The sequence below is a fragment of the Xyrauchen texanus genome, chromosome 45, assembly GCF_025860055.1.
Source record: "Xyrauchen texanus isolate HMW12.3.18 chromosome 45, RBS_HiC_50CHRs, whole genome shotgun sequence".
In the NCBI taxonomy this organism is placed as follows: Eukaryota; Metazoa; Chordata; class Actinopteri; order Cypriniformes; family Catostomidae; genus Xyrauchen; species Xyrauchen texanus.
The window spans coordinates 15,285,845-15,298,456 of record NC_068320.1 but is presented as its reverse complement, the minus strand read 5'-3'; the positions used below and the strand labels follow the sequence as shown (position 1 = coordinate 15,298,456).

The window sequence follows — 12,612 nt, the reverse complement described above, 5'->3', positions numbered from 1 at the left end:
GTTTGAAAGATCGCAAGATACACAAGTGAGAAAACTCCTGTGTAGTGACGAAGAGTTAACATTTTCCTCAGAAGAAGATTGGGACTCCGATGAACATTTATATTTTGAAAAGAGACTTGATCCAGCAGAGGAAACTATTTTAGTTTTCATTAGTTGACATGCTATTTTATATAAACATGTACATATTTTACTAGTGGGACTGTTTCCAGACTTGTCAGCCAGGATTCAGAGTATTGACATTTGAAATATGTCCTAATAAGCAAGTTTTAGTTACATTCAAATGCGGTTTTGACTAAAGCAGGCATTTAAATTGTATGCTGTATAATATAAATATGATATCAAAATAATATGAAGGTTTAGATTATATTTTTACTAGGGTTTATGCGGTCTCATTATCATCAACAAAGCTTGTGCTTGCAAATATGTGTTCAGGTTAAATGAGTAAAATGCACTATAAATATGCCCATATTAGAAAATCAGCATATTATAATGATCTCTGAAGGATCATGAGACACTGAAGACTGCAGTAATGATGCTGAAAATTCAGCTTTGATCACAAATTGCATTTTACAATATATTCAAATAGAAAACTGTTTACAATATCACTGTTTTACTGTATTTTGGATGAAATCGTAGTTTTAAATGGTAGTGTAGGTCTAAAATAAAGTAAAGTCTTTATGTAAAAAAAAATAAAATTAGTCAGATTACTTTTAACTTAAAACTTGATTTTGATCATTAACCCTCTGGGGTCTGAGGGTGTTTTGAGCCCTGGATAAGTTTTGATATATTATTGACATATTAATGGCTAAAATCTGATAACACTATTCAGCACAAACTGGGCTAAACTAATATGTGAGCAACATGTGTGAACATGTTTGTATTTTTGAGAAAATAACATTTATGCATGTTTTTTTTTTTTTTTAAACTAACATTTTAAGTCATTGAAATAAGGCCATATAACACATACTAAATATTTGTCCACAAGCCTTTTGAGAACTGGATCTTGTAGCCTAGAGTTTTTGCAAAAAAAATGATGTGAAAACCATCCTGATCACACATTCATACAAAACAATATAGTCATTGAACTTTAAGACAATTTTAGTGTTCGAAAGGTCATATGCGAGGCAGCGTGAACGATCATGAATATGGATTGTCATTCACACCTGAAGAGACTAAAGACCCCCTCCCCTGGGCCTATCAATGAGGAATTTGTCAGAAAGAGAATTAATGTAAGGAGACTTAATGCTCAAAATCAAGTTTTAAGTTAATAGTAGTAATCTGACTATACATTTTCTTTACATAAAGACTTTTTAATTGTAGACCTACACTACCATTTAAAAGTAGTCTCTTCTGCTCAACAATACTGCATTTATTTAATCCAAAATGGAGTACAAACAGTGATATTGTGAACCCTTTTTACAATTTAAAAGAACAGTTTTCTATTTGAATATATTGTAAAATGCAATTTGTGATCAAAGCTGAATTTTCAGCATCATTACTGCAGTCTTCAGCGTCACATGATCCTTCAGAAATCATAATATGCTGATTTTCTAATATGGGCATATTTAAAGTGCATTTTACTCATTTAACCTGAACACATATTTGCAAGCACAAGCTTTGTTGATAATGAGGCAGCATAAACACTAGTTAAAATTTAATCTAAACGTTCATATTATTTTTATATCATATTACATATCATATTTATATTATACAGCATACAATTTAAATGCCTGCTTTAGTCGAAACAGCATTTGAATGAGACATTCAAATGTCAATACTCTGAATCCTAGCTGGCAAGTCTGGAAACAGTCCCACTAGTAAAATATGTACATGTTTATATACAGTCAGGTCCATAAATATTGGGACATCAACACAATTCTAATATTTTTGGCTCTATACACCACCACAATGGATTTGAAATGAAAGGAACAATATGTGCTTTAACTGCAGACTTTCAGCTTTAATTTGAGGGTATTTACATCCAAATCAGGTGAACAGTGTAGGAATTACAACAGTTTGTATATGTGCCTCCCACTTTTTAAGGGACCAAAAGTAATGGGACAATTGGCTGCTCAGCTTTTCCTTGGCCAGGTGTGTGTTATTCCCTCATTATCCCATTTACAAGGAGCAGATAAAAAGTCCAGAGTTCATTTCAAGTGTGCTATTTGCATTTGGAATCTGTTGCCATCAACTCTCAATATGAGATCCAAAGAGCTGTCACTATCAGTGAAGCAAGCCATCATTAGGCTGAAAAATCAAAACAAACCCATCAGAGAGATAGCAAAAATATTAGGTGTGGCCAAATCAACTGTTTGGAACATTCTCAAAAAGAAAGAACGCACCGGTGAGCTCAGCAACACCAAAAGACCACGGAAAACAACTGTGGTGGATGACCGAAGAATTCTTTCCCTGGTGAAGAAAACACCCTTCACAACAGTTGGCCAGATCAAGAACACTCTCCAGGAGGTAGGTGTATGTGTGTCAAAGTCAACAATCTAGAGAAGACTTCACCAGAGTGAATACAGAGGGTTCACCACAAGATGTAAACCATTGGTGAGCCTCAAAAACAGGAAGGCCAGATTAGAGTTTGCCAAACAACATCTAAAAAAAGCCTTCACAGTTCTGGAACAACATCCTATTTACAGATGAGACAAAGATCAACTTGTACCAGAGTGATGGGAAGAGTATGGAGAAGGAAAGGAACTGCTCATGATCCAAAGCATACCACCTCATCAGTGAAGCATGGTGGTGGAAGTGTCATGGCGTGGGCATGTATGGCTGCCAATGGAACTGGTTCTCTTGTATTTATTGATGAAGTGACTGCTGACAAAAGCAGCAGGATGAATTCTGAAGTGTTTCGGGCAATATTATTTGCTCATATTCAGCCAAATGCTTCAGAACTCATTGGACGGCTCTTCACAGTACATATGGACAATGACCCGAAACATACTGCGAAAGCAACCAAAGAGTTTAAGGGAAAGAAGTGGAATGTTATGCAATGGCCAAGTCAATCACCTGACCTGAATCCGATTGAGCATGCATTTCACTTGCTGAAGACAAAACTGAAGGGAAAATGCCCCAAGAACAAGCAGGAACTGAAGACAGTTGCAGTAGAGGCCTGGCAGAGCATCACCAGGGATGAAACCCAGCGTCTGGTTATGTCTATGCATTCCAGACTTCAGGCTGTAATTGACTGCAAAGGATTTGCAACAAAGAATTAAAAAGTGAAAGTTTGATTTATGATTGTTAATCTGTCCCATTACTTTTTGGTCCCTTAAAAAGTGGGAGGCACATATACAAACTGTTGTAATTCCTACACCGTTCACCTGATTTGGATGTAAATACCCTCAAATTAAAGCTGAAAGTCTGCAGTTAAAGCACATCTTGTTCCATTCATTTCAAATCCATTGTGGTGGTGTATAGAACCAAAAAGATTAGAATTGTGTCGATGTCCCAATATTTATGGACCTGACTGTAAAATAGCATGTCAGCTAATGAAAACTAAATGACTTACTCAAGTCTCGCTTCAAAAGAGTTCCGCTCTTCTGAGGAAAATGTTAACTCTTCCTTACCATCCAGGAGTTTCAACACCAGTGTATAGTTACAAACACGCTGAAAAGTTGAGTTGTGTTTACATTAATCCTCACTGTCGGAGGCGTTTACCATTTGCATTGATCACCTCAGCACATTAGCGTATGAATGACGCGCTCTGCTGATGGGCGTGATCACATTAGAGATAATTGCTGAGCCAGGAGAAACTGTACATCGCTTTGTTTCATACAGATTACATTGCAGGATAATATTTGTTTTACATTTGAATTGTTTTATTTAAAAGTAGAAATCTTAAGCTTTCTTTAGACATACGTTTCATGTTTGTGTGATAAGTATTCGTAGAGTTAGTTCATTTTTGTGACGTGTTTCGGAAATGTGCTCGTGGACACAGAGACGTCTGATAGCTCACCCTTTTTATTTTACAAAAGCACAAGGTTTTGTTATTGTGAGTGTACACAAATAAAAGTAGACCCTTTATTGTTTCTAATGATGTCTTACACTTATCTGTATACCCAAAAATGACAGAGTATTTTAAGTTATTTCCTCTGTAATGACGAAAATATCCAGCAGGACGCGCCGTCGACCCCAGAGGGTTACGTCTGCTCACATTCGTTCTCTTTCTGTCACATTCCTCATTGATGGGCAAAGGGGAGGGGTCTTTTGTCTCCTCAGGTGTGAATTACAATCAATATTCATGATAGTTCACGCCTCCTCGCATATAAACTTTCTAATGCTAAAAGTGTCTTACTTCCTGAGTGATCAGGATGGTTTTCACATAATTTTGTATCAAACTCTAGGCTACATGATCCAGTTCTCAAAAGGTTTGGACAAATGTTTAGTATGTGTTATATGGCGTTAATTCAATGACTTACAAATTTTGTTTTTTCAAAAACCATGCATAAACTTTATTTTCTCAAAAATACAAACATGTTCACACATGTTGCTCACATATTATTTTAGCACAGTTTGTGCTGAATACAGTGTTATCAGACTTTAGCCATTAAGGTGCTTTTAAGCAACTGAAAAAAGCACAAATGTCAAGGCATGTCAAAACTTCTCCAGGGCCCAAAACACCCTCAGACCCAAGAGGGTTAACTTGACCATTTATTGATTGAGCCAGGTATGGGATTATTAATTTTTGACTAGTTGGATATATTTATACATTTCTAGTTTGTACCAAATGATTATGCCCCCAGTTTCTCTCCCACATGTAATACATACACATAAACATACATATAGGCTACGTTTTGCATTTGATAATCACTATATTTTTTTTTTTTTTTATTATTATTATTATTATTATTATTATTATTATTATTATTATTATTATTATTATGTATAATATTCTCTTTTCTATCTCTCTCTCTGGTGTGTGCTATTAAGCTTGTATCAGTTTTGTACCCAAGTAAATGACATGGGCTTAGTACTATAGCAATATTCATACAAAGCAGCGTTCAGTTTGTCATGCATTATTTAAAGCATGAACCCATCAGAGACCCATCAGAACTGTAATACTTGTAAAATCATGCAAGTGATATTAGTGAAACCTCCATTTCACCAAAGCAGATACCAGAGTCACATAGTTCTCAATCCCATTGAGTGTAGATCCAGAATGCCTCACCCAAAGAATATTCATATTCTGGCATATCTGCATTAGTTGCTATAGAATGACGTTGCATCAATATGCAAAAAAACATGGAGGGGAATGGAATAGTGATTTTAGCTTATTATGTTTTGCTGCTGCGCTGGAATAAGCTTTATGAAGTAGCAGCAGAGACTAAGGAGGCTGGCTTGCGCTGTTTTATATCATTCTGCAGTCTCCGCTGGTATCATGGTTAAAAGCTGTGTGTGGTCCAGACAGAATACCAGTGACTGGTGGACTCGTGTGGCAGCCACCTTTGATGAACCTATGTGGCCGTCGAACTTTTGAATGCACGCAGTAAGATTTCATAAGTAATATTTTCAGCTAGACCTACACTTCACCACTACACAGCATTTTTTTTTCTGCCGTTTCCTGCAACAACGTGTGACGTATAATTTCTTTACGTGGCGTAACAAAAAAAAGTGACATACGGAGCAGTAAGACTGAAATGGATTTCCAGAAATGGGATATCAAACCATATAAAATTAAGCTTGAAACGGTTTGTAAAAATCCTATTTAATGCGATTGTTTTTGCCATTCAGACTTGGTAAATGTGATCGGATTCCAATCATATATGCAAAAAACTGGATTTGTACTGACAGTCAGAACATTGCCTTTCACAGTTCACTGAGACACATGAACAGGACTCGATATTAAGCATTGTCATGTGCTTGTCCTTTGGACAAGAACATTGGTCAAAGTAAAAGTTACTTGTACATTTTTCTCTCTATACATTTAAGAGTTACATGCTGAAGTGCCATGTCAATTTCTGTTGTAGGTTTCTAAAATTACAACAGATGCCAAACCTAACAGTATGCAAATCAACTTAATTTTCAGCGACAGAAATGTAAACTGTGCTGGGTAGGAGGCTATTGTCATATGGTATTATATTATGTTATGTACGGTAGGCAAAAAAAGAAAAGCCTCTATCGCCATCATTTACAGCAGGGGTGCTCACAGTTCTGTGGAATGAGATCTACTTTTCCCATCAGGTTATTGCAGCAAGATCTACAATGCATAAAATATACGGTCACAGAATTACTTTCATTAGTCTGCATTGAAATTTGAAAACTTTATTTGTAATTTATGTAATAATTGTTTCAAGTTCTCAAGTAATTATTCAAGACTAATAAACAGTCAGTAATAAAAATATTTTTTTAAAAACATTAATAGAAATTAAAATTAGAACAAAAAATACAAATTAAGAAAAGTGCTTTTACAACTTGAGTTCTTGAAACTGCTGTTAAAACATTTAAAGTAAACATTCAGAATGATATGCAACAAAAAAACACTATTGGTCTTACTGTATGATTATAACCTAATACTTTTTAGAGCAGTTATCCAGCCAAGAGCAGTGACTAGTTTTCTCATTTTATTGTTATGGTTGTATGGTTAATATTAAAAGACATTAGACACCAGCAGGTCTATTAGGTAACATTTACACTTAAGTCCAAAACCTTTATTCAAATCCACTTTTTCTCCACGGTTTATATTTCACTTTAGACATAACTCAGTGTTTACATTAATATCTCACTAAGATGGGCATTTTGGGGGAATTTTGAAATGAATTTGACCATTCAGGCATGTATCTGCATTACCACAAGTGTTCTTGGAGCACAACTGCATGTTTAGAGCACACACAAAAGCCACCTGTCAGTATTAGATCACTAATGAATTAAAGAAATTACATGCTCTGGATTATTTTAAACAGCAGAATAAGAATATTAACTTTGTAATAAGACATAGGCTATAACACAAATATAGCCGGTTATTTTTTCCATATTGATGTTTTAATCAGGTTACTTGTCAGGTCAGACAAGTACATTTCTCTTACATTTGCCCCTTCAAAAATCCACTCATTAAATGTTGAGCCCTGCATGAATATTTGCATGCATCTGCTTAATGCATTTCTATTGTGAATCAGCATAATTATGCCCATGTTACTTTATAACTAATGTAGTCCCTTGGTAAATGACAACATGAAATAGCAAAAACAAAGCATTCAACTTCCATATAATGTGAAGTAATGTTAAGCTTAATATACATGAATTTATTTATTTTTTTTAAATAGGGTAGAACTTGATTTGATCCTTTGGGGCGTAATTGGATTGTGAAAAGTTTGTTCTGTAAGGAATTGATATTATTAATATTAATTCATATTTATTTTTTAGCTTTTGCCGATAGGTTAGCAAAGAGAAATGTCATTTAGGTAGTGAAAGTTATATTATATTTTGATAAAAATAAAACAACTTTTTCTTTAGAAAGACATAAAAAGGTAACGCTCTACTGACCAAAGGACAGGGACATCCATTAAGAATTTAAACTTTGTTATCCTTAAGTCTGTATACCTTTCTGTGATAGAGCACATGAATTAGAGAAGAGCATTTAAACAATAACGGAGTACTGTATTTGTCGGTCTCAGATTTGGGGTATGTTCCAAAATCTAGTGAGCTACCTCACTAACTCCTCCCTACATTGTCAGCTGTCTTCTATGGTAGCATCCTAACTGAAATTAAGCCTCATAAGAGACTGATTTGGAACACTCTTCATTAGGTAGAAAAACTTTATTCAAAAAGGAATCTAGCATTAAAACAGCTTTCCTCATGCTCAGCACAAGGGACACTACACTCACAATTGATTTCAATAAAGGTGACACGAGAGGAGCGACATGCATAAATAGGCATAGCACACACATTTTGGGTAAAATGGTCAGTTTTCTATCATATTAAACCGTAAGGATACCTTAGAATTTAGCCAAAACTATCTTAATTACGCTGCCTTCTAAAAAAAGGTATCTACCTTTTGGAGTTTTTGGAATGTCTTAAAGTGCTGCTTCCAAAATGCACCTCGCTATGTTTTGGAACAATCCCATAATGTTTTTCAGCACTTGTCATTTTCTTTCCCCCCAATAAAACAATTGCCTGGCTTTTAAATGAGGAGCTAGTAGCCATAGTTACTGGAGGAGGAGACACAGACCATCAATCTCTCTTTCCAAGCTGTGACGCTACCGCTATAATTTATGCTGCATTGGCCATACTGCAGTGCACACGGAAATGGCACCATTCCTCAACATAACTCCCACTCTTCCTCCATCTCTTTTTATACACTTCGAGACAGCATGCTCTCACAGTCTGCTTCACATTTATTCTTGTGTGTGAGTGCCTTTAAATCTGTGTGTAGGTCTATCACAGCATACATATTCAATCCACAATGGAAAAAGAACTTGACATCCTACCCTTCATAAAGAAACATTTACACCCTTACAAAAAGTACTCTGGCGTTATGACACATTGAGGTTATCAGATGGTAATACCATTGTATTTAAATATATTATTATCTTAATATGTTCCATGGTATATTAAATGTACTCAAATGTTCTTTAAAAAAATAACATGGTATTGCCATGGTAAAGGACCAAAACACCACCGTATTACCATGGTAGGTTTTTGTAGCTGCCCAAACATACCATTTTGTTCCAGTTGATGAATGACAAAATATTATAATCCATCTACAGATAAAGCGTACACTGAAATATACTTGACAAATTATTAAGTCTCATTTAGCCCAAGAATTCCCTGCTTTCAAAAAGTCGCTAGTTTCTAGGAAACCATTAAAAATGTAAATATATTTCAAAACCTTGTTCTGTGTTGTCAAAAAGTCTTATGAGCACAGCCAGTGGTAACCGATCACAAATGGTTTTCCATTGCCAGTGGGCACTACCTGATCTGTGAGCCTTTATCCTGCAAAAATTTGCTCTACAGTCTGGTAAAAACATGAATGGTCTTGTTTCAAAAACTTTGAATGCAACAACAGTGCTCACATCAATCATTGTGACTTAAGAATGTTACTATAGAAAATCTCATGAGTAATGTTCTCCTAAATGGAAGGTAGCTAGTAAGCAAGGGTGTGTAGAATACACTTACCGCACTACTGCAAGAGATGTCCTTCACTTTGAGCCAAGCGAGATCAAGTGTTCCCTCTCCTTTATAGCATGATTGCAACCTGTCCTTGATTCTTTCATTGATCTCTTTCAAGGTAAACACACAGAGTGCAGACTCTTGAGATGACTCCTTTGGCCTCCTCTTTTGTCCTTTTGAGAACACTGTATATAGGATGTCAGCATCAGGTCCTATGCCCAGTGAACGTGCCAGGATAGTACCTGCTTTGGACAGGTAGGCAGCCTGCAGTAGGCGATACTCAACTCCACCCTTTACACAACCAAGAGGAACCTCAACATACGAGTTAAATGCAGTGTCGTCCTTGCAGAGTCGCACCAGTTTGGAGGTGTACACTTGTTCACGGCCGGCTGAGGATGACCCGGTCGTCGGGCCTCCACCCATTTCAGGCTGCAATGTGAGAAAATACACAAAATTTCCACTGCTAAACCCATAAATGTAATAGATGTCGAAGTCCGGCACCACTGTGAAAGTATCCGATGGAATCTTAATCATGGAGGCTACAAATTCATCATGGAAGACGTAGGCGAACATACCATCCTCCTCAGAGTTACGGGTGAGCTTACGACTGGAAATTGTTGGGAAGTACTCCGGTCTTCCATCAACAGCTGTGGCCACGAACAGCTTATCAGGCGAGGCGTCGCCATAGGACACAATGACCCCAAAGACGGAGCCACTCTCGTTAACGCCAGAGAGGTAGTGCTCTTTTTTATGGAAGGGCTCTCCAAGCTTAAAGAGATCATCCAGACGAAGTAGCTTGCAAATACCCTGGTAGAGGCTGCCGCAGGCCAGCAGCCGGTTCTCTCGATAGTCCATGAGCAGCATCTTATTGACATTATTGGTCAATGCGAGTGGTTCGCTACAAGGCTGCACTATACGGGGTGGGTAGCAGTTCCGGTTATCCTCATCCGGGCCGGTCTGATGCGACACCTGTACATCCAGCCCAGGCAACAGTTTGTAGATGCGGTTTACTGCCCCAAGGTACAAATTCCCATTTCTGTGATCCACTGCCAGGTGGTTAAATGTCCATTCAGGGTTTTCTGCTCTGAACGTACTGTATTCCTCATGTACTTTGGATGCTGCTGAAGGCTGCTGTGGCCTGGAAGCCATTAGGGGAACAATGATGCAGCAAGAAAAAGTTAGAAAGCTCCATCTCGTGCTGTGGAACGCCATTGTCCTGTAACTTATGGAAAGTTTTGTCTCTGTCCACCACTTGCTGCCTATACTCGTCACACTTTTCAGGCTTCTCTAGAAGTTGGGGACATTCTGTACCTGTTTGATGAGAAAAAAAAAAACAAAAAAAAATTTGAGTTTTAGTATTACAAAGATAATAGCATTAGTTTAGTAATCAATCTATGTTCCACAAAAGATTCCTAACAGAGGAAGGGAGGACTGGCCTCAGAAGACAAATAATTCAAGAAACAAGAATGTTTTAGCCATTTGAAAAGCAGGCGAGTAATTAGTTGCAAAAGGGCACTCTGGGAGCTCACACAGTTGGCATGAAAAGATGCCATTCTTGATGGGATAATGCATTTTCCCCAGGAGTTAAAAGCAAATATGGGCACAATTTATTTGCCTGTGCCCCACCTCACAGCCAGACCTCTGGCCCTCTAATTGATTTTCTCTTCTGTATTCAATTTGCATGGTTTACTGATTTTCTTCCATTTCTCCAGATAGAATAGCTCACCTGCTGAAAGCTGAATAAGTGGCAGAGAACTCAGATGACTTCAATGTTTAGGAGTAGAGGTGGACCATAGGGCCAATTAGAGTAAATTGCTATATGCTGCGCAAAAACAAGAAAAGGTCAAATAAATAAATAAATGGTTAGCTCTTTATCTATGAGTCAATTATATAGTAAATTTTGGCCCATGTCCATGGTGTTGCACCAAAAAATAAATAAATAAATAAATAAATAAATAAATAATTCCTAAAAAAAGTTTGAGCGGAGATTTAAACACACATACATAAATATGCAGTCATAAATATAGTATTTTAAATTTTTAGTGGTAGAGCAAGCTAGCAGTGGAATGCTAGGCTGCCACTTAAGTGCTGAGGTTCACAGTATGTGAAAATCACAGCTTAGGCGATGTAGTGGGCATAAAGACGTTATACAGAGTGAAGGGTATGGACTCTACAGTAATGATTAACTATTGAAACAGAAAGTAGAGACGCACAAAGGGAAAGAGTGTTAGCCCACTCAGAGGCATAGGAGTAATAAAGGGGTCGGTACACTTTCCATTTTGCTTGAGAACGGTCTTACCATGGCAGAGTTAGTGGTGTACTGCAGGGAATGGTTCGAAATATATAGTGTGTGTGTAATCTGAGCAGTGGGGGATAATGTTTTGTGATAGAAAACTGTAGTAGAGAACCACTTCACAACGCTATAGCAGGTATCATTTACTACCCATTACATTTAAAGTGAGAAAGAACGGAGCAAAGAAATGAGCTGAGAAAAAAAAAAAAAAAAAATGCATGAGGAAATGGCAGTCTTGTAAAGCTGAATGAAAACACACTATAACCCACTTTGGTGGATTCAAACAGCATGCCTCTAGCCCAAGCAGCCAAGAGATGCATCAACATTTTCCCCATCAAGCAACCACATTTAGCAGCTCTTTCGAACAACACATATTCAAACACTTTTTAGAAGCGACTTCATTTTACAGATACTGTAGGCTAAAGAGAGAGAACAGGAATTCACATGGAAAAGAGGGGAGGACTGGGATCAGGATACAAGCCACTTTTCTACCATCAGGCCAAATTTTTTCTGGTTCTGAAGGGTTACATTTTGTACCAATCTGGGCTCATTAGCATGGCTATGATTTTTGTTTCTTATTCTATTGTAGTGATCCAAAATCAGGATTAGAAATGGACTAACTAGGTAAGTGACATGAGTCACCACGTACTATAGGTATTTCACCAGCATGGTTGAGTATGGTTAGCTAAGAGAACCATTCCAGAAATGCTACTGGAACCATTACTACCATTACTGCTTAGAACGGTTCAGCTCGATGGTGGAAAGTGACTAACATATGTTGGACTAGAACCCTTTTCTCCCATAGGAGCGCAATGGCTCAATTGGAAGCATTTTTGCCCATTTCTAAGCCACTGCTCTGACAACACTGACATAACTTTGCAGCAATCATACCACTATGTGAAATAAAAAAATAAGATAAAAAGCACACTGTTTGGTTTGGTAGTAGCATGTGTATTTCTGGGCGTTTTGACCAAGTATCCATGCCAATCCATGGTGTTAAATTATTTAAAGCCAAATAGCAATGGGCTTTATGATCAGCTAATCTGCAAGGTCATTCAAAAACAGGGGTTTAGGTTTCAAGCCAGGCCTCTTCCCATACGTTGCTTCAGTTGGACAGGTTACAGAATTCCCAGGATCTTGAATATGCAATATGAGTTGACCTCTTGGCTCTAACTGGGACTAGTGGAAATATATCCTACATGTTGCCA

At 37.2% G+C, this 12,612-nt stretch overlaps 1 protein-coding gene across 1 annotated transcript in view; it reads right to left on the bottom strand.

The window, feature by feature from the left end:
• plxna4 (plexin A4) overlaps nt 1-10,323 on the bottom strand; it is a 264,215-nt gene extending 253,892 nt beyond the window's left edge. The window contains exon 1 of the mRNA XM_052118648.1: nt 9,118-10,323. Within this exon, the coding sequence (XP_051974608.1) occupies nt 9,118-10,323 (1,206 nt within the window). The remainder of the gene's footprint in view (nt 1-9,117) is intronic.
• Nucleotides 10,324-12,612: the final 2,289 nt, after the last annotated feature.